The sequence below is a fragment of the Talpa europaea genome (genome assembly GCF_964194135.1).
Source record: "Talpa europaea genome assembly, chromosome: 4".
Classification (NCBI taxonomy): domain Eukaryota; kingdom Metazoa; phylum Chordata; class Mammalia; order Eulipotyphla; family Talpidae; genus Talpa; species Talpa europaea.
The window spans coordinates 60,580,503-60,604,269 of NC_140070.1; the positions used below are offsets into that span (position 1 = coordinate 60,580,503).

General features: G+C 40.6%; 1 protein-coding gene across 1 annotated transcript in view; it reads right to left on the minus strand.

The window, feature by feature from the left end:
• WWTR1 (WW domain containing transcription regulator 1) overlaps positions 1 to 23,767 on the minus strand; it is a gene marked incomplete at both ends in the record, with an annotated part of 129,727 nt that overhangs the window by 40,297 nt on the left and 65,663 nt on the right. The window contains one exon of the mRNA XM_084231406.1: positions 11,552 to 11,688. Within this exon, the coding sequence (XP_084087532.1) occupies positions 11,552 to 11,688 (137 nt within the window). The remainder of the gene's footprint in view (positions 1 to 11,551; positions 11,689 to 23,767) is intronic.

Sequence of the window (23,767 nt, forward strand, 5' to 3'; positions counted from 1 at the left end):
ACTATTTGCTCACCAATGATCTGCTGAGCCCCAAGCAGGTACAAAGCACTGCTTCTAGAAATACCGGAGGGCCTCCCAGGTGGCACAGAGGTTGAGCACTGGGTTGCGAAGCTGCCCACAGCCTCTACAGCACCAGTTCCATCTCGGGCCACCCACCGGAGAAGGGTCCCACATGGTGCACAAACCTCTCCTGCTGCCCGCTGCTCCCCTCAGCAGTGTACTTCATCGGTCTGCCTGTTCTGTTCCCTACTCTGGCTCTGGTGAATTCGCTCACCCTCCCGCGCTTCTGACTGTACCCAGTGCTTGTATAAATAAATAAATCTTTAAAAAAAAAATAGAAATACCAGAGAACAGAAAGATTCCAGTCCTTTGGAATATTGTGATCTAGTGGGGAGATAAACACTAACAAATATATAGCATAATTTTAGGGGAAAGGGCTTCAAACAAACAAAAATAAACTACTTTCAGCACATACATTAAGGAGCTATCTCTGTTGAGGTGATGTGATCTTAACCTGAGTGAAGTGCAGAAGTCTGGTGGTGGCCATTCTGGGCCCAGAGTCAGTAAGTGCAAAGTGCCAGGATGGGGAGGTGCTTGACCCCTGGACTGGGAGTGTTTGTGCAAAACACATGACTCAGGTGGCTGAGGAGCAGAGGTGAGGGGTGAGGACTGGCCCTGTAAGCTGTGCTGAGCGCTGTAGCTGGCCTCTATTCCAAAGTGGCAGAAATCTTCTTTTGGCTCACTACTCAGACTACCTGGAAAGCTGCCAGGTTATTTCATACACTATGGTAAAATAATAATTTCTGAAGAAATCCAGAAATGGAGCATTTCTGTGGGCACATGCCTGGGGATCAGTGTCTCTGAGCTGTTGTCTCTAAGCCCTGGAAGATGGTTCAGGGTCATCTCAGGTAAAGGAAGGAATAAGGCTTGGGGTGGGGGTAAGGGAAGACAGAAACCAAAGCAGCTCTGCTTTTAAACACTACAAAAAGAGATTCTAGTCCCAAGCAAAGCAAAGCAAAAACTATAGCTCTAAATTTTATTTGGAAAGGTGAGCCAAAGGAGGTTCTGTTTTTAGAAATCAAAACAAAATAAAATGCTCAACAACAAAAGCTGCAAGTTTGAATTTTCTGATTTGTATGTTTAAATCAAACTAGGTAAGTGGTGTACTCTTGTTTTGGTCTCTGAAGGCTCCTGGCTAATGTTCTGACATCTTGCCATCATGTAGTGATAGCAGGTCATATGAAACCTCTCTTGAAAACTCCTCAAGTTTACTGTTGGGAGATTTTTGAGAATCATACCCTAGGTCACAAAGTTTAGGTAATTTGTAAGGAATCAGAGGGAGTACTCCCTCTCAAGTGTCTATAGTGGAAAACTATGTTTCTCCTCAACACCAGAGGAGCCTCTGCCTCAGGAATTCTGTGCAGGAGACTCTAGGTCTCAAAGTCCCACCTTGTTGCTCCTCCAGCACAATGGGATGCATTTTTCTTCATGGATTGATTAATTAGTTAGCCCAATCTCTCTATCCCAATTTAACTCAATTATTTATATTTTTGAATTACATATGTGTAAGAGAAAAAGTAGGGAATAAATGGGTTGAAAAGTCACTTTCGTTTTAAAATTATCTCTGTGTGTAGCTTTGCTGTAAAGCTTAATATGTATAAGCTTAATATGTAAATTATGTTGGAAATGATTATCATCCCTAGAAGAAGGCTTTGCATGACCTGAAGTGGCACTGCAGAGACCTACTAGACCAAGACGCTTTTCCCCAAATGGCACTGTCTATGGAAATATGAAAACATCTGTAAGTACAAATCTACACCCAAGTCTGTGTATGCATGCAGAGTTTTTTAAGAAGACTATTCCAGAAGCTGGGAGCAGGGGTCTCCCTGGGGAGGGAGGGAAGAAGTCTTGGTGCGGAGGACACTTCTCACGAGTCTCTCTGGAACCATCTGAACTTTTTTGCCATATGATTATATTTCTTTTCCAGTAAAAAACAGCTAATCAAAAAATACTGTAGAAAAACATTTATTGGAATCAAGATGTTCATGATATAAAAAGTGAAAAAAAGGACACTACAAAAAAGAATGCAGCAGATTTCCCAACCTTTTTTGGTTTATGTTTGTATTGTGGGGAAAAAATCTTGAAAAACATGAGAATATGTTAGTGTGATTTGAATGCTCAGATTTTTTTAAATGTTCTCATTTTTTGCTGATCAGCATTTTCTGCAATGACCAGTAAGTATAACAAGGAAAAAAGAACAATCTGAACTGCCTCAAATATGTTTAGGATTTTATTTTTTCCTGACTTTTTTTTTTTTTTAAACCAGGGAGAGGGGATGATCTTCCTTTCTTCAGCACTAAATGAGAACAGTCTCTGGAAGGTCTTTGTTTTCTGGCTTCTCCTACAGCATTATTTTGCTGACTTCGTCACAGCAAATTATTCAGAGTCAAGCGTGGCAGAACAGCTGCCCGGACCAACAGCAACTGCAAAACTGCCCAGAGAATAAATTTAGACTCCCAGAAAGGGAAAATAAATCATTCTTCCAGTTGATAAGGGGTGAGGGTGGTGATGATCACATGCAGGCAGGGTCATCACCATGTACCCCAAAGCAAAGATCAAAGACAAATGTTCAAGTGTGACTAGGTATTTATCAATTTAGAACAAGTGGCTGTACCACAAACCATCCCAGAATGTCTTTCCTTATAAAGAGACTCAAATTTAACTGAGCAAAATTTTCCAGAGCAAGGAACTTCCCGAAAGCAAATTATTGGAAGTCAGTCACCAGAGAGCACTAAAACTGTCAAAATTATTTTTGAATCTCTCAATAGAGACCCACGGCTTGGTGGAGAGATTAGATTCCATCCAACATAAATAAATAAATTAAGGTTGTGCACACAAAGAAGGGACTAAGACCTGACCTGCCTTTACCTCTGTCGAGAGACTCTGCTCTGCTTTAGGGCAGGAGGGACCCCTCAAGGAGATTTCAGTGGGGGTGGAACTGAAGGTGCCTGACTCTGATCAACTCTCAGCCAGCACAGTTCAAAGTGGTTTACCCTCCCCTGTACATGTAGACAATATGGAATATAGTTCAATAATCTGGATCTGACACTGCAGCATTTCCCCTAATTTTTGAAGTTACTTGGTATGACTGGGTTATTAAAGCTCTCTGAAAAGTGGCCTCCCTGTTCAGTGCACACGTGGCCCTTACACCAGGTGCCAACATGACAAAAGTCAACATCACACTAAATGTCTATTTTGGACAAAGAACCTGGTCAAAATGTTGATAAGTATAGTGGGAGCTCTTGTTAAATAACTCAAATTTAAGATTAGGTATTTCAGTGAGTTTTTGCCACTTGTAACGGCATTTCCAATTGCTGTGCTGAAACACGCAATTCTGCTGCAGTTCTGACTGGTGTCACTGGAGTCACCCAGGCACTTGAAAACAACACTAATTTCCAGACCACACTCTACATGTACTCAGACAGGATCTCCCAGCAGCATTCCACCACTGTTCGTGGGGAACAATTAGAAGCTCGGATCCTAAGATGGACATTTAACAAATGCCCCAAAGGATCTGACTAGTGCTGGACCTGGACCACACTTGGAGAAATGCTGAGATCATGGCCAGCTGTGAAAGCTGGTTTTGTCTGTGTCAAGGGTCTGAGAGTCTTCTGCGTAATATTCTATCCTCCTCTCCCACCCTTGTATTCTTTTGGCTGTTGTAACGGTGACATAACTAAACTACAGAAAAATAATAGGAATTATGCACAACCCAAAGATCTTGTTATAATCAGTATTAACATTTAAAGATACAAAATTGATTTAGTCAATATTTAGTCTATGAAATAGTACATCTGTCAGGCATAATGCTCTTGGCAAAGGATTAGAATACTCAGGAGGGCATACTCCCTTTTCTCTGAAGTTTCATCTTGTGGGGAAAGAGAATTTAAACAAAACCTTTCTTTAAAAGAAAAATGTGTGTATGTATATATGCACACATTTTAAAGAAAAATAGAAAGAACCTATTTAGTATATGCTGAGTATGTGTGCATATATATATATACACACACACACACACACACATATATACTCTCAGCATAATTTTGCCTGCTTTATAAAATAATTATGATTTATATAATACAGTTATCCTGCTTATTCTATCATATGGCCCTTATAATTATGATCTAATGGTTGCAAATATAGTTACTTTTGTATTACAGGCATTTTATGGGGGAGGGATGTGGATAAACAAATAACACAACTTGGTATACACTGTTTTCTAGTGTTAATCTAAAATAATACCTAGAAATTCTATCTTCAAGAATTTTTTTCTTAGGAATATTGTAGCATCAAGAATTTTTTATGGTTGTTGATAGTTCTTCAAAAGAGGATATTTTCTACTGATATCAATTTCACATAATAGAATCTGTAAGCCTTCATATCAAACTTCAAGATAAATCTTCAAGATAAACAAATACTTATCTAAATAAAATATTCATCCATGTTAAGATAAATGGAATATAACTATGAAAACACAAAGTTAGTTTCTTTATATATTACTATGTACCAGTTTCCTTGCACGAGAGGAACTGTATTAAATAACAGTTCAGTTATTTAATAATTTGGTCTAACCCCCCCCCAAAGCTTTAAAACAAAGGTACTACACCTGAGAAAAGAAAGCAAACAATGTAAAAAAAATGAACAATGATGTAAAAAATATATATATAAATAAATAAAATACTAAAAATGAAAAAAAGGAACTATAATGAATCTCCTTTTGGAAAGTTCAAAGAACAATCCTTAATAATGTTAATAGAGGGCCTCCCCAGTGGCGCAGCGGTTGAGCACTGGGTTGTGAAGCTGCCCGCAGCCTCTGCAGTGCTGGTTTGATTCCTGGCTGCTCCCCGGCCACCAGAGGAGGGTCCCACATGGCGCACAGACCTCTCCTGCTGCCCGCTGCTCCCCCTCAGCAGTGTATCGTCAGTCTGCCTGCTCTGTTCCCTGCTCTGGCTCTGGTGAATTCTCTCACCGCCCCCCCCCCCCCCGTGCTTCTGACTGTACCCAGTGCTTGTATATATAAATAAAAATAAATCTTTAAAAAAAAATGTTAATAGAATTAATTTTGATCACAGATGGTTTCCTACAAATCTAGGAAAATAATATCAATTTTATACAGTTTCTAGAAATTTGTTCCTTCTTTTTCTAATCAAGGAAAGAAATTTTTAAAGGAAAATCTTTTCCCCTTTTCCAAGTCCACTGATCTTTCTCCTCCATAAACACCCACTTTCACCACAGCAATCCTATCAGCACCCTACCCACTCCATCCTTGCCCATAAAATGTGTAGGTTTTTCAGTTTGTCTTTGGGTTTGTGAGTGTATGTGCCTGTGCACTTTAATTTATACTACGGAAACCACAAGTTCAAAAAGTAATGAGAACATCAGAGCTGGAAAAAAAATCACTGTAATCAGATGTGTCTGCCATGTACTCACCACATAAATTTGATTAGAAAAAAAGTCACTGGAAAAAGAAAAAAATGAGATCGCTTACTTATACATCTGACTTCAAAAAAACTTTCAGAATATCTTTATCTTTATATATACATTAAGCAACACTAGGACGCACTGTTCCTAGCTATTTTATTTATTTTGATAAAATGTTTTTAAGTGCTTTTGAACACTTCCTAGAGGGAAGAATAGCCAATTTGGCAAACTGAGCATAGTGGAGATTTTCCATTGTGTCTTGAAAAGCATGTACTGCAAAGGAGGAGGAGGAGGAGGAGGAAGAGAAGTGGGAGGAGGGGGGAGCAGAGGGGGGGAAGGGGGGAGGAGGAGGGAGAGGATGAAGAGGCAGGAGGGAGGAGGAGGGGGAAGGGAGAAAGAGGAGGAGGAGCATGTGTTTATAATTTAAAGTGCAGATCAATACAGACCTGGAAGACTTAGACTCTGGCCTGGTGGATGGTACATCTTCAAGAGGGGTTGTGTGTGTAATCTTTTTAAAATTCCCACAGCGCTAAAAATATAGTCTGGCTGCAATTTACCAAGTGTTTTTAAACTGCTCAGGGCTGGCAATCTGGTGAACGTTGTAATATTTTTCCTGTACTATCTGGGAGGCTACTAGCATCCCAAGTTGAGGCCTTGTTTTAAGAAAGAGATTGCTAATATGTGACAGGAACCCATCCACCATGGTTTATGATCACTAGGATTATCAACAAAGAAGCAAAATTGCATATCACTTTCTCTTGGGGGGGTAAAATTTTTCAAATATGTGTATATTTTAAGTTTCTGCATGATTTTAGCATCTGTGTGCTAAGAAATGGGGAAACCTAGACTTTGTTAGATCTACAGAGGGGACATGGTCTTCACTGGAATTCAAAGTGCTCCTGAACCTTAGTGACTCCCTGTTAATGATCTGATGGGAAAGAAGCTGGGTCATGAGTGTGCTCCTCTTCGTTTTTTTCACAATTGCTGCGTAGGGTTAAAGATCATTTTGGCAGTATGCAAGCAAAAGTATCCCAAGTTGCAGTAATCATTGTTGGGTTTCCCCAAGGGAGGAACAGAATGGCTTTAGAACAGTACACAACACAACACAACACAACACAACACAACACGACACAGGCTCTTCATTCTCAGAGTACAGAGTGGCCAGAAAAGTGAGGAGAGGCCAGGCTACAAGCTAACTGAATAGTTATAGCAATACATTTCTGTGGGGACTTTCTGTACACCACATGCCAAGGCATGGACTACATCCAATACTCAAAACAACTTTTATAAAAAGGTACAATCATTACAATTTTATAGATAGGAAAATGAAACACAGTGAGATAAAGTAACAACTAAAATTATTATTTAGTTTGGCTCCAAACTAATTTCAGTTTGGCTCCAAATTAATTATACCAAAAGGTATAATTTTTTATATCTCCACCCACCCCCGGTTACACAGACTCTGTGTAGAGTCATTTTTGTTTGTTTTTATTTCAGTTTTTTCCTCCTTCAAAATAATTTAGTGGGTACAGAAACTAACTACTGAGGCAACAACCCACTGAAAAGATATGAAACCCTATCTGGTTTGTGTTATAAAAAAAGTCAACATTCACACATAATAAGTTTCCCCCTTCATGCTGTCAGTCCCTAAGAGATATGGCTTCCACCAGTGATAATCTCTCCTCTTCACTACCTAAAATTCCTCAAGGTCTTCCTTTTTTCTTCCATTCATTGGATATTTCCAGGGACTGAGACTTGAAGGTCACCAATCTGCTCAGACAGAATCAGAATTGGGTAAAACCTTACAACCTGACTTGACAAAAATAAAAACTCCAGTTAATAACTAGACTGAAATGTAATATGAAATAAAGTGCAAAAAAAAGAAATATTTTGCTTTTTCCCCTTGCAAAGCCTATTTCATTTTACTTAGATATTTGAAAATTCAGTGAGTTTAGATACCAAAAACCTATCAAACTACAGAGAGAAACCTCTTCACCCGTACAGATGCAGTTTGACAAAAGTATGTTCCATTTTATAGTCATGCCCTCTAGACACCTTTCAGTGATAGGTGTCTCTCTCCTAATTAAAATATGATTTTATTTACAGACCAAATATGATTTTACTTACAAACCAGATTTCAAGAATAGATATACTGAAAAAAAAAAGTTACCCACTGTTAAGTGTCTTGAGGCAGTGGGAGGAGGAACTGAAACATTTCCACCAGAGGGCGCTCTCTTCACTGAAAGTAATAGGAACAGTATTCCCAATCTAAAGCACTTTACACTATAAAGAGTCCAAAACAAGCTTTTTTCCACCTTGAGGGCTTTATGATGAACAATGTGACTGTCTTACAATCTAACCTTTTATAATTAAATATATTGTTTCTTTACACAAAATAAGAATAAACACTTATTTGTAGTTTATTAAGTGCCAGGCACAGATCTAAGCATTTTGAATGTATCAACTCATATCATCTCACACTATTAATAATCTTCATTTTACAAATAGGGAAACGGAGGCACAATCAACTAATTTAAAGGGTCACCAAGCTAGCAATGGACAGAGCCAGTATTCAAATTCTGACAGTATGACTCTCGGGTCCATATACCTAAGCTATAGGAAAATACAGAATCCCAATAAAAGGATTTCTTTCTTAATGTATCTAGCTATGTCACTGATAATATCAAAGCTCTATAAATACATAAAATTAGCTTATAAAAGGTACTAATTCCAGCATCTGATAGGAAATTCTTAACTGTATTTGGTATCACTTCCACATTACCACATAAACACCAAAGTGAAGGGCACAGACATGTCATTTCAGTCCACATATTTGTCGGCTAAGTTCCACTGAAAAGACCAAAATCTAGATTTTGGAAGAAGGAGGAAGAAAATGGTCTGGTCTTATTTTTAACAAATTTTTAAAAGAGTACAAACTACAGAGCATTTCCTAAAATGTTTTATATATATATATATATATATTTTTTTTTTTTTTTAAAAGGAGGCTGCTGTATTATCTTAATAAAGAAAAGCACAATAAAAAGGTGAAAGAAGTTTCACTGGGCAAGCTGGCAAGGTTGTTCTGAGGTCTGCAAGGGGGAGACAGGCAGGCATCCCAGATCCTCACCATCCAGCTGGTTTTCTCCTTAGGGGGAAGGATTACACTTTTTCCAGCTGGGACATGGTCTGAAGTCCAGCCTAATTGCACAGCAGTTCCCAAATAAGCTTCTCTTCAACTCTGACGGTAGTTGATGTGCTAAATGTCTCGCTAGAGAAGGTCACATTAAGGGATATTCCTGGGTTCAATGAGACTTTTAAGTTTTTCCCTCATTGATCCTTAGTAAATTACTTCAATAAAATCTGTGAAGTCTTGTTTGGTTTTGAAACTTCCCACAAACCTTGTGTGATCGGGAGACCCATAATCCACTTTCATATGCTGCCCACTGAAGAAAAATACAATCGATGGGATGTAACTGATGTCAAAATAGTGTGTATAAACTGGGCTTTGGAACACAACCTTCTGACACACGGCAGCCTTTTTACTCAGGTTGGAAGAGACTGTGGAGAGCGAATTGTCTAGTTGCAGACAGACAGGATCTCCATCTCTCCCAAACTTGAGGACTAACTCCTTCTCCTCAGGACTTTTTATCACCTGGTCTACTTCTTTTTTGCTAGTCGGCATGGGCAAAAGGAAGCTCATCTTGAAATAATCCCAGATGTCAGTCCTCACTGTCACTCTTTATTTGTACAAATCTCTCTGCCACTTCAGGGCGGTCCACAACTGCGACTTCTTCTGAAAGTCGTGGTGGGTAACTGAAAACAAGGCAGCATTCCTAATCCAAAGTAACAGGCAAGCTGTTACCTAGCAACTCTCTGACCAATGGAAAAAGGAAACGCAGGGACACACAGATGAATGCTGGGTCTTCCCTGCTCAACAACCCAGTAACAAAATATTCTGAGTTACTGATTTGTTGTTAGGACCATAATGTGACTAAATTATGCTCAGTCTTTGGCGCTTTCTTGGCATTCCAGGTTATTTTTCCATCCTTGGGACACATCTGTGATTCTAAGCTAGCAACATACTTTGTAATTGGCAAAGAATTCAAATATTATTGAAAAAATCCTAAGACTATCTTGAGAAATTTACTACTCCAATTTATTAGAAATATGGAAATCAAGACATTTTATTCAGCCACAGTTACACTTGTTTCAAACACTCAGATTAGTTTCTTTAGGTGTACTTTCCCAGCTACGGGGCTTTCAGTGTGTGTATACCTGTGGATGTGTGCAGGCACTCACATGTGCCTTTCACTCAAGTTCCAAGCATTCAAGGCCTTTTTAATTTAGCTTGTCCACTTCTTACTTGATGCACAATTTTTAAAAACTAAGGAAAGTACATAAAATAACATGAATAAGAATAGTCACTTCGGTACTATATATACTAGCAACACACTAGCGAGTATCCTAAATACCCATCATCTGAGGGCGAGTCAAATAAACAAATTTTAGTACATCAATATGTTGAACTATTGAGCAATTCTTTAAAAAGAATAAGGCAAGCTGTATGTATGGATACACACATGGGAGAAGCAAGGGGCGTGGCTATGGGCATGAAGTATTAGCATTTGTGTAATGAAACACACACCTGTGTGCATGCGAGCACTCACAGAGCTGAAAACACCGACTCTCGGTAACACAAGAGGCACTGCAGAGTGGTGACTGAAGGAAGACTTATTTCTTGAACGTCTCTTTGAAAAAGTGTGTGAATGTTTTCAACAGAAAGTTCATGAAACATCTTTTCCATTTATAATTGATTACAGGGGCCACCCTGGTGGCGCAAGGGTTGGGACGCAATCTATGAAGCTGTCCGCAGCCTCTGCAGCCCAAGTTTGATTCCCAGCCAGCCAGGGAGCAACCCACATGGCGCAGCAGGCCTCTCCTGTCTTGCCCGCTGCTCCCCTCAGCAGTGTACTTTGGTCAATCTGCCTATTCTGTTCCCTGCTCTGTCTCTGATGAATCCTCTTACCCCCTACACCTCTGGCCTGTACCCCAGCTCTCATATGCATAAATAAGTAAATCTTTAAATATATATATAATTGATTATAAAATTAAGTTCATGGTTAAATAATCAGTTTTTAGAAACTTTATAGTTAAAAAAGAAATTTTGAAACTAGTCTAATACTCCTGAATTTGTTTTTTTGGTTTTTTTTATTTTTTTTTTCCACTACACTTGTATCTGCTTTCTACTTGAGCTCTTACATACTTGGGACAAGTGAGTCATGGGAAGCTTTGATTTATTACCACTGCTAGTAAAAAGCACTGGTACCATTTTCCTTGATCTGCCCTTTAGATAGGGAACAAAACAGAGGTTATTCTAAGTCATTTGTTTTGGGGATATATTTTACATCTGCCAGCTTTAAAATGGTACGTCCAGACTTCCTGGAAAAACACACAATATGTTTACTTGAAGTTGACTCAGGTCTACTAGAGTTCATACTCACTTTGGCAAAGCCACCTATGAGGAAGGGTGTCTAGGAACAATGTCCCCATTTTTATCCTGTTCACTCCTGAAAATCCAGTAGGAGATTCTATTCACTCTCTAAAAATGCTGTCAGTTCTTGTAGGGTTGTTGTGAGGATTTACTGAGATACAGCATGAAAACACACAGTCTAAGGTCAGTCACACATTTGAAGTGGGGGATGATGTGGGAGCCAGAATTATGTCCTTTGGCAGTCTTCAGGGACCAAATTCCCAGAAAGGAGGTGATGTGCCCTACTTGCCTTACTCCGGATGAGGACAGAAGGCTTTCCAAGATTCTTCCAAGAACTCTTATAAGGACAATTGGAGGAGATGCTGTAACTGTAGTGTGAACCTAGGCAGAGCTATTTCAAACTGCATAGCAAAAAGGTGAAGAAAAGAAGGCAAAGGTGGTGAGAGGGATGAGAGGGTACAGCCAAGAGGGAGGGAAAAAACCCATCTGGGTGCATGAGTAGGCACCATTGCTGCTTCTAGGCTCTAGAGCCCTTGGTCAAATCTGTTTATCAGCCTGGAGTCAAAATGCTGGGCTTACCGACATTCGGCTGAGACACGGCCATGGACCTCTGGGGTGCCGGTGTGGAAGTGGCAGCAGGGTGGAGGTTCATATGATTCAGGGGCTGATTCATCACCTTCCTAGGGTCTTGCCATGTGGTGATTTTTTCTATGTGACTAAAAGAAGGAAAACAATTATCTGTTTAATTGCCAGCATCATTATCACCATCACCAATAATAGCACAACAGTTAAATGACGCTGCAGCTTCTTCCCTTAGGATCTGCTTACAAATGGCTAATACATTGTGTTTGTTTTCATCCAAGGTCAGGCATATCCACTTATCCCTCCATCCAAGTTGTGCCACACTGAACAAGGGACTCTGAACACACGTCATTGACTTGGCTGTCCAGCTATTAAAGGTTTTCCACCTTAACAGGGGTCAGACAGGATCAGACTAGTCCCCCGTGTACCTCCCCCACAGCCCAAGGAGTTCCCGAGTCCCCCAGCTCCTGAGATGCTTCGTCCACATCCAATCACTGGAGCTCCTCTCCCAATGCAGGGCCAGGGTTCTTCTGCCCAGCAAGCCTCCCATATACTCCTTACTCATATAATTGACATAATGAGGGCACCTCCACCCGTCCTCAGTCAAAGACAGAGCCCTTGACACCAAACTCATAAACATGACATTACTGAGCTCCTACTAAGGTTTAGGCCCTGTGAGGTTGACACAGTAATACAAAAAATCTGTAAGAAGCTTATGTTCTACCCAGCAAGGTAAAATTGTGTAGCTGAAGCATAACACATTAGGAAATTAAGTGAAGGAAGGTAAGAAACTGCCAGCTTATGCCGACAGAGGTGCTGAGCTATGAAGGTTTCTCTGGGAGAAGCCATTATTAGATTTTTGGTCACTGTCATGAGCAGAATTAATAGTCCACACACCTCATCATCACATTCAACTTCCAGTATTTGTTATCACGACTCAGTCTCAGAAAAACTAGTACAACATAACCTTCTACCCTGAGTTTCCAATATGAATATATCTTGGTATATATTCAAAAGATGAGCGGGAGGTCCTCCCCGGTGGCGCAGCGGTTGAGCGCTGGGTTGCGAAGCTGCCCACAGCCTCTGCAGCACCGGTTCGATCCCCAGCTGCCGGCGAGGGTCCCACATGGGGCGCAGACCTCTCCTGCCGCCCGCTGCTCCCCTCAGCAGTGTATTTCATCAGTCTGCCTGTTCTGCTCCCCGCTCTGTCTCTGGTGAATTCTCTCGCTCTCCCGCGCTTCTGACTGTACCCAGTGCTTGTATAAATAAATAAATAAATAAATAAATCTTTAAAAAATTGAAAGATGAGCGGGACCTCCATCCAGCATTGCCTACCTCCTCTGATACAGATAGCTCCATAATAGGGGGAATTACCATGCTCTTTGCACCATTTAATTATGGACCGAGGTAAGCAGCCAAGTGAAGTTACACAACACAGAAGGCAAATGGACTCTGGAGAGAAGAGAGAAGAAAAAAGAGAAGAGCTCAGGTTCCTGTGGCTTGCTGTACCCAGTACTGCTGGGGAGAAGACATGAAGGAGACATGTGGAGGAAAGATATGTAGAGCCACTTGAAAGAGATGCGTGGTGAGGCTGACAACTGCAGCCATTATCTTGGTTTGAACTCTGATTCTGCTCCTTTTGTCCCAGTTTTCTGGGGCCTGTCTAACCCCTTTCTTGTGGCCCCACACCTGAAGGTGCCTTAGACTTGTGGCAGGATTTCAGGCCTTAGGGGCCCTGCTTTGGGCTGACTCTGGCTGGGCATTTGCCCACAAGAGGATGAGTTGTTTTGGTGTTTATTGGGATGCTGATCTTTTTTTCTCCTCTTCTCTGCACACTAATTCTATTAAAATTCTTTCACACTAAGCATCTGCGTCGCCTTTGTACAACTGATGGCCTTTTATCAGATCCCTTTCATACCGTGCAAATTCAGGGCCCCTCGTGCTCCTCAGTCACCTGCTACCACTTCCATATCACACCACAAGTTATTTTTGTTGTCTTATAGACCTCAACCACTCTATAAGCTGTTATTTTACTAAGAGTTTATTGCATTTTCCTTTTAAAGATGAACATACTCATCTGGTGCCACAACTTTGTTTTAACTAACAATATCAGAGATTTTTCTATATTCTTGAAAGACAGTCAACTGATAGCCAAAATGGAAGATAGCCCTTTGTTCCAGACTTGCAAAGAGGTTTACCTCTCCCAAAGCAGTTGGCAATGTGAACCCTCGCACGGGACAAAAATTTCTAGAGTCACATAAAAGGAGCAAGATTGTTCCTTTGGTTTAACAGACCTCAATTTTGAATTACAATGGCCACCTTTGAGTGTTTACCATAGAAAACCACCCTTATATTATTAAGTTTAATCCTAAGTCAAAATACAACGTACTGTCTTCTCTCTTGCATCTAATTCTTTTTTATATAAATTAACCCGTGCATCTGCTTCTTCACAGTAAATTTGGACATTGCTAAATTTCTTCAGATTTCATCTAAGACAGATGCTGTTGCCATGGGGAGGTAATCTATCGCTTTGAGTGAAAACCAGGAAGTTTCTCCAAAGAGATCTATAAATGTATGTTAGTACTACTGTATGCTAGTGCTACTGTAGGGGAGGAGGAGGGAGAGGGGTGAGAGGGAGGGAGGGATGAGCACAGGGGAATGTGGTGATGGTGCATAGGCGCCTTGGGGAAGGAGATTCTATGGGGACTCAATCTGAGGGGGTGGGGGAAGCAAATATTGTCAAAAAAAAGTAAAAAATGATAAATGTTAAAATAAAAAAAGGAAAAAGGAAAAAAAAATGTGTACGTTAGTTAAAAAAAAATTGGGCCTCAGTAAAGAAGACAGAATTAAGTATAACCTGGCATTTCAGTATGTTAACAGGAAGCTTTAGCTATAGTAAATACTTAGCAAAAAATGAACTGGGAAGAACAAAAGTAAAAGAACAAAGACTATCTTGTTAAGAAAAACACAAATAGAGGGGGAAAGACTAGAGAGATGAGAATCGTTTTCCTAAACTTAAAAAAATTAAAAAGAAAGAATGGTTTTAGTTACACCTTCAGTTTAACAATTGTAATTCTGTTAAGGCTTTCAGAAATTCTTTTGTCTACTTTTGGGTATGTGGAAACTCATAGGTAGCCTCAGGGGGTTGTCATAGGTTTATAGAATAAGGAATCAATTGAAAAGGATGTCAGAGTTAAGTAAACTTTCTTTAGCAAAATAATTACAGCTGAAAAACCCTTTAAGCCTATAGGACCCATACTATTAAAAATTGTTTTCTGGGGGGGGGGGGGCCTCTCCTGTGAAGCTGTCCGCAGCCGCTGCAGCACCGGTTCGATCCCGGCCAGCCTGCAAGGGTCCCACATGGCGCTCAGCCCTCTCCTGCCTGGCCCGCTGCTCCCCTCAGTAGTGTACTTTGTCAGTCTGCCTGTTCCTTCCCCGCTCTGTCTCTGGTGAATCCTCTCACCCTCCGGCGCATCTGGTCTGTACCCAGTTCTTGTATAAATAAATAAATAAATCTTTAAAAAAAGAACAAAACACATCCCAGGGAAGGTCAATTTAATTAAAAAAAAAAAAAAAAAGGTTTTCATGGTAAGCATGACCTACCTAAACAAGTTCCATTACAGTACCAGAAGAGGAGGAATTCTTCTCTGGTTCATGAGCCTTTTTAGACCCTCTGACTCTATGGCTATTGATACCTAATGCTAGAACGAGCATGAGAACCAGCCTGGTAAGAAGGTGGAAGGCATTTAAGGACACCACTGTGCTCAGACACTCAGCTATGCATGGGAGGAACAATTCAGAAGCCAGAATGCTGCCTTCTCAAATGTTGGGACCCCCAATCTCCCTTCCCATCTTGCTCAAGTGGGCTGTAGCACCCCTATCCAGGGAGTACAAAAAGCCCTACACCCAAAGCGCCTGTGCCCAGCTTGCCTAAGGACTGCCATCTCATGTGGCCCACAGCCCAGTGAAGTGGGGGTTTTCTGGGCACTCATCCCAGAATCAGGTCTGATTCCAAAAGGTACAGCTCAGCCACAGTGAGGCAGTTTAGGAAAAAAAGAAACTGCGAGCTGGTGAGATGTGAGTTGCCTATCAGCATGAAGGAAAGTGGATCACCAATAAGGGAACTGGACCATCGACTGGGCTGCCCAGACCCTGGATAAACAGAGGAACTGAATCTTGGGCTAAGATGGCCAAAAGTCCTGTTTGTACAGGTGGACTAACTATACTCTTATTCTAACATCCTACCCACCCAAATGAAATACAGACTAGCCAAAGGTGCCATAGTACAACAAAAAGCGCTGAATCCTGATTAATAACTGTCTTACAATTTCCTAGAAGGGGAAGGCCCAGAGCCCCCATGCCAGGAAGTAACCCAACTCAGAGTCAACTATTATGTTACTCCCCTCTGGCCCACCATGTGAGCTTATCCTTTTAAAACCTTCCTCCTTAGCTCTCCCAGGAGAGTCAGGCCCAAACTCTCCTTCTAGGCACTGGTTTCTGTCATGCATGAGCTTCTAATAAAAAGCCTTGCCTGGTTTTCCTGAAACAGTCTGGTGAATTCATTCGCCTAGAAGGTCTCAGGACCCACATATTTTAGAGATCTGTAACAATGGCTTCAAGTTCCAGAACTCCCCCTAGACTGCTGGAGCCTTCTCTGTCTACCCTTCAAACTCCACATTCAGTCAAAGCTTTTAAAAGAGTTTTGTTCCCAGCAAATTTGTTAATTAAAAGTGTCACTCACTGTAGTCCCCCAAAACTCGAGTACAAGAGGGATCCTTTCTTAAGCGAGCAGTTCTCATTGCTCCACAGAAACTCTGAGAAGAAAGCCATTCAAATCCTATCCTCTGTGGGCCAGCTAACCAGCTGTGCTTTAAACTCAGCTTATCTGATGTCCAGGGCGGCTCCAGGCCTGAATGCCAAAAGGGGACTTCGGAAAAGAACTTAACACATGCTGGTGATTTGATTCGAAAATCAAATTCTCCTATTGTTCAAATCATTTAGCTGCCCTCACCCCACTCCCAAATCTAGGATAAATCATCCACTCTTTCACCCTGCTGTCTCATCTCAGCTCCCTCTCTGAGTTACTGACTCATTTCCTTTCTCGTATTTCTCAGTGTAATCTTACTCTGTGCCAGGACCCACAGTTTAGCTAGATTAATCCCTACTTCCCTACTATTCCCATCTCCTTCCAGATTTCATTCCCTTGCTGAGTATACTTTAAGAAAATGTCTTTTTGCTGTTTAAAAAGCATAATTTCACTTGTAATTTTATATATACATATACACGTGTTCAATCTGCCTACACGTGTGCAATCTGTGAATACATAGACTGTACACTTTTCATATTCAAAAATGGGACAAAAGAGGTAAAAAGGTACCAAATTATCTATGGCGATGGTGATGCAATTGTAATAGGCTTACAGTGATTTTTTTCCTTCCATATCTAAGTTCTTCTGTAGCTAGCAGGTTTTTAACAGTGACTACTATTTTCATAACTAGAAAAACAAAAATTAATGTCTGTAGAAAAGACAAAAAAAGAAAATGATGTATGGATGTGTGGGTTATAGGGCACTGAAATGTTATTAAAGTTAAACTTCAGATTTGTCTCATGTCTGCACATAGTTAAAGAAAGAAATGGACTCAATTAGCTGGTTCCTTATTTATAAAAATAAACAAGTCAGTTCCTAATGTGAAAGATTTGAATGCAAAATTTTTTCCCCTGGACTAAAAAATATCTCTTAAAGTGTTCATGTGGAGGCCCTGCAGGTAACAGAGATGACCGGAATGGTCTTTTCCCTCATCTTTTGGGGGCACCTTTAACCATGACTTCCCAGATAACCATCTTTCAGAGCTGCAAAAAGAACAAACCAACCCCTCACCTCTGACCACATCATGAGTCTCGGCTTCTATAACTGCCCAGCTCCCGACCTGCAGTTTGCTGAGTTGCAAGAAAGGTCAGCCCTTGTCTGAGATTTGGTGGAAATGGCAGTTTATGAAAAACCATATTGTGTGAAATAATTTTCCTACTGGATTAATATTTTCTTCAACAGAGACACAAATTTAGGAGAGCCATTTTATTTATTAAGGAAATTCTGTGACTGGGGTTAACATGTCATTGAAATGAAGGTGAATGTGCGTGAGGTGGGGCCTGAGTCTCAGTCACCCTTCCCTCTCCCTGCCAGTCCCCACCAGCCTTCAGGGAATTGTTAGGTTAGTTCCCATTTCCTCCTTCTCCAGCTTCCTGCATGAAGGATGAACACAGTGGCATCCAGATTTTCCTTCTTTCAGCCTTTCTGTTTTCCTCCTGCCTGCCACCCTTCCCCCACCTTCTCTATCTCACAAGGCATTCCCAATCCCACTTCTAGACTGAAATCCCAAAGACAGCGGGAATCCAGGTTAACCCTAGGCTCTTGGTCCCCACTGCACAGAAAATAATATGATAGTAGTACACACATAGGCATATCCCAGACAGAGTGGCCTGCTGTGAGACACTGAACTATGGTAAGACTCCTGGAGTCCCACATACATAGATTTTAATGCTAGCTCTGACCCTGTGTGACCTAATTGGACAAGCATTTAACCCATCCTAGTCTCAGCACACATGTCACTGTAACAGCATAAAAAAAAAAAAAAACTAACCAATACACTTGTTCCTTGTTGTGAGGGCAAAACAAGTCTGTCCTGAGAACTCATGACCACCAAAGTCACTTAAAGATTCACAACCAGTTTGCTGGACTTCGAACGTCCACTGTCCCCAGAGGCGAATACATGAAAGGCAGCTCCTGCCTAAGGTTGGCAGCATTCAGTTCAAGTTCATTCAACAAGCATGGATTGTACACCTATTGTGCATGATGTACTACATAGGTATAAAAATGGAAAGCACTTTGTAAATATAAAACCACAAATAGCACCAGAAATATTAAAGACAAAAATAAAATCTTATGTAAAAATAGAATCCTTTGACTTCTTGCCACCCAGAAAAAATACTTCTTGTTTATGGATGAATTTACCTCCAGTTCATGATCTATTACACTAACATTATGGAAAGAAGCCACATAACAAAACTTTCTGAAATAGAAAAGGACTATATAATATTTTGTATTTTTGAAAGCATCTAAAAATATAAAAAGGGATTATTACAAGTGCTGAATTTTGAGAGGATTTAGATTTCTTATAGCAAAAGCTGCTTGCTAATTTCTATTGTCAAAGATTTCATCTTCCACTATAAGTTTTTGCCTTTTTTCTATCCCTCCTCTCTTCTTTAACTTATTGGAGTTTCACATTGTGTCAGACTATTACTCAGAGTTCCCTACTATCAACAGAGCTGTTAGGATACAACTTTTAAGCAGCCTCAACCTGCCTCTACTTTTCCACTGAACCTAGTTTGGCAATTAGAGAATAGCACCAGTGCACTGGGGATTTGAAGATGGGCTGGGATTGTAAAACCAAGGCCTACAGGTTCAAATTTCATTCACATTCAATACTACTGGCTTCAATCCCCTGATAATCCCAATTCCTCTTTAATCTCTTCTTTCATCCACTCTTCCTCTCTTTTTTTTTTGGGGGGGGGGGGGATTATGGAGGGGAATGTTATTATTTCTCTTTCAGTGGAGCAGAAACTCTTTTGATGACAAAAATGACCCCATACAGCATAGCAAGTTAAGCATTGGAAATCAATACTGTGACCCCCTGTGCACCAATAATACTCATAAACCCCATATAGGGCATGAATGGTCTTATTTTTAAAATTAGACATTAAAATTTTTAGATTTGCTAGATCAATTCACTGACTTCTTAATGTTATGATGTATGTACTCTGAAGAATATTTACTAAATAAAACAAATTTGCAACTTGCTTATTGTCAGTCATACTCATCTGTATTAAAAATGAAAATTTAAATAGATTTGGATGAGGTTGATAAATTCCAAGATAGGTTTGCCAAATAAATTTGACCCACTGTCAGCAGACAATGTTTAATCCTGGACCAGATGGCAAAAACACTTGCCCAAGACTGACATTAAAGTTTTGAAATTTTCCCAATTAAAATGGAAAAACAAATAGGTAAGAGCTAGTTTACTTTTTTGTTGTATTTCAGGGATAAATGCTGTCTGTGTTTGAATTAAGTAAAACACACCATTGGGGAGTTCTTTTTTAAATTTCAAAACTCTAGGAAATGTCTTGCTCATACCTGCATTTATTTGATTGCTGCCTTTTATATATATATAAAGAGTGTGTGTGTGTATGTATGTATACATATATATATATATACATATTTTTTTTTTTGCCTACGGACATAGCTCTTCTAACTGACACCAGTGGTGGATCTTAACCACAAGACCAAATGCAGCAGGCATATACACTTACTAATTCTCCAGGTCTAGACTCTCATTCTTTCTCCAGGGAGTTCCTCTACTGTCATCTAAAACCAGAGCTGGTCACAGTGGGAGCCCCACAGCAATGTGTGCCCAGCTCTCATCTACACTGCCAACTCAATCTGACTAGTAGCCATCCAGGAATTGTTTCCCTTTTCCTAACCTTCTCAGTCTAGTTGACTTTTGAACTTCTACACATTGACAATTGGGAATAAAGTGCTGGCTCTTCACATGACTGAACAGATGCACAGTTAATGTTTTGTTTGTTTGTTTGTTTTTAAGATTTATTTGTTTGTTTGTTTATGCAAGCACTGGGTACAGTCAGAAGTGCGGGAGGGTGAGAGAATTCACCAGAGCCAGAGCAGGGACCAGAACAGGCAGACTAACGAAATACTCTGCTGAGGGGAGCAGCGGGCACGGCAGGAGAGGTCTGTCACACCATGTGGGACCCTCACCCGGTGGCCGGGGATCGAACTGGCGCTACTCAGGCTGCGGGCAGCTTCGCAGCCCAGTGCTCAACCGCTGTGCCACCAGGGGAAGCCCATAATTAATGTTTTATTTCTAAGCTCCTCCTGAAGTTGTCCTACTGTCACCCTAATCAATGAATCTTGGTCCCCTGCTTTCCTAACACTATGATTGATTATAATTTTTTTTCTATTCTGTCCAAATCCTAAACAGCACTTTATCTTGCTATTTCAATGCATTAGAATAAAAGATATAAAGAGGTGAAAGTCAGTCCGCAAATGTATGTACCTGACACACTCATTAACAAAACATCTTATCATCCACAGCTTAAATCCCATGCTAAACAATAAGAGACTGTTGTCCAACAGAACTGTGTTGGATAAGAAAGCTCATCCTTCTTTGAAACCACAGGAAATTTATAGTCAAAAGGTTCCGGTCAGATTTCCCTTAGGCAGCTCACCAAATTATAGCTGCAGCCAATGACACAGGAATAATAACTCATATATAAATAGGGGGTGTTTTTTAAGATCCTCCAATAAAAAATGATACAAGACCAAAAGAATTATTTTGGTACATGTTTCCGGTCTCCACCATTCACTTACCAATTCAAAAAATTTCAGAGTTCTCTGGAATTCCAAATGAATGGCATGGATTGTATTTTTAACCACCAGGCTCTAATCCTCAACTTCCATCACAGCAGTGCCAAGAAGCCTCCACTTGTTTAAATTAGCGGCAGTACTAACGGCAGTCACGTGAAAGGTCTCCTGCACTTCCTCTGTGGCCAGCTGTGGTGATCTATCTGCTGGACTCCTTCTCAATGAGCGCCTCTGACTTTCCTGCAGGCTCATTCCTGACCCTGCTCAGTCAGGCAGCAGCTGAGTTGGGCAGACCTGCTGGCAGCCCAGAAGAGCAATGTGAGCCCACTTGGGACTGTAATATGCATAGTTCCTGCAGTGATTTATTTACCAGCATTCTGTCCCTGGGGTGAAAAAGAAGGGACACCATGAAAGGGCCAACTCTGGAGAAAACCACGTTGAGAAGTTGGTGAGGCAGCCACAGATATGAGTCACCAACCTCACTTCAGAGGGGACCCATTATATTACCCGCACCCTGTCAGCCCCGCTGGGGTCCTCAACATCACCCAACATAGGCACACCTGACTTCATCTCTGCAAACTGAGTTAAACTCTTGCTGAGATTAATTTTTTCCCATTTCATGAAAAAGCAAAATAAAAAGAACTGGGTTTTTGTTTGCTTATTGGCCATTGGTCAAGAACCCTATTAAAGAACTTTGGCTATATAGCCATCTTATTATCAACACTTAGCATTTTTTCTCCTCCCATGTCAGGACCAATAATGCTATTAAAAGATTTACAGATCATGTTAAGCTTCTTGTGTTGAAACTGAGCAACAACGTAAGAGTTTTTGTATTATGTTTTATTATTTCCAGATATCAAGCATAAAATTTGTACTTGCTAGAATCTTTATTCTACTTTCATCTTTTTCTTTTTCCACAAAAAAACATGGGAGGAGAATGAGAAGTTGACAAAAGTTGAGGAGATTCTAGAGTTATCAATAGGAAGTAGAAAGCATTTACCCATTCCATGAGCATTTACGGGGGGGGGGGGCTGTATATTTCAGGCATTCAGTTCCAAAGTCAGTTTTGGCCTATTTGGAGGCTGGTGATAATCCATTAAATGACCCATAATGTAAATCTAACAGGTTTTGTCTGTCAGTAAATCTAGTGTAGTCAGTTACTTCCAGAATTAGGATATGGTGCTGTTTCCACGGCCAATTCCAAATGAAGTGAGGCTGTCCCCAAGCACATATGTCGGGATTTGCTATGGTTGTAGTGTTGAATCTACTAAATGGGCATGTGGTGTTGGGTGCCTGAGGTGTCTTCTGAAATGGACTAACAGAAGGCGACCTTGCATTGGCTCTCGAAACTGCTAATCAATTTGGTGAGGAGGAGGTGGCAGTGAAATAATGAGAGTGGTGTAGAGGTTAACAGAACACACACTGTTTTTATTGTTACTAGAAATGGTTCAGAGCTTGACATTTCGTCTTTGTAACTGCATGTTGCATATGCTCCCCTTATCAACTGCATCTGACATCTGGGAAGCAGCTTCAATTTCTTGATCAGTTTTTAAAAGAAGTTTGTTTTTAAGTCACAGAGCTATACTCAATGTGAAAGTACTTTGAAAATTGTTTTTCCAGGCTCTCTGTGCCCAACACATGTTTTAACACGGTGCTTTTTCAGTTGTTCTTAAATAGGACATTGACAAACTGCTTGCCGGCTCCTAAACCACGCCAAACAGAAAATATGTCAAAGCTCAAACTGTGTCTGCCCTCTTTTCTCACTTTCTAATGGGGCCAAGTGAATTAAATGTCACTTACACAATAAAAGAGGGTAGAGCCTCCTTAAAGCCAAAAGTTCTTCTGGGTTAGTCTAGATCCTCTATTCCTGTGAAGGGATTCGATTCCTTTTTGTTGGTTTTGCTTTTTTTTAAATCTGGGAAGAGAATGACCACCATGGACACTGGTCGCCACAGCCACTCTCTGCACATGTTTGAAAGCATGACACAACCGGAACTAGAGAAAAGACTGGCATGAACCCCAACCTCAGAGTCTGGAAAAAAGGCTGAAAGTGTTTTTTAGAGCCAGGGTCCCATTTTGAACGAAATGATTTGGAGGATTGAAGACCAAGAGGCCTGACAAGGGGATTGAATTAGGCAGGGAGGTCAGAGACACATTGTGATCTTAAAGATAATGGGGGCAGCACTTCTTACGTTTTATCGTTTAAACGCAGCCTATAACATCTCTCTACGTGTCTCTCCTGGCATCTTTGGTTAAAAGTATCACTCAAATGAAGCAGAGCAGTGCAGTGGTTTTAAACACTGCTTCTGCCATTTACCAGTTAAGAGAACACTGTAACTTCACTTAGCATCCTCAATCCTCAGTTTCCTTCACTATAATATAGACATAAGAATATCCACTTCCAGAGGTTGCTTTAAATATTTTATCAAACAACACAGCACCTGTATAGTGCCAGGCCCACATGGTGCTCTATGAATGGCAGTGCCGCTCTTCCCCCTCCTTACGGAACTCTATCCCATCTATCTAAAGGGATCTGAGCTATTCAAAGCAAAAAATCAGCAAACACCCTGTGGAACAATAAAAACCTAAGAAAAGTGAGGAAATGATGATGAAAATCAATTTACTACAAAACTAAAAATGTACTTGACTTCACAGACATGAGTACCTAAGTAATTACTGATTTAGAGATTAAAAACATTCTCCAAACACAACAGCACTAGCTGACCACCAGCCTCCTAGGGCTCCCCCACTTGCTCCCGCTGCTTTTTTTGCATTCTAAA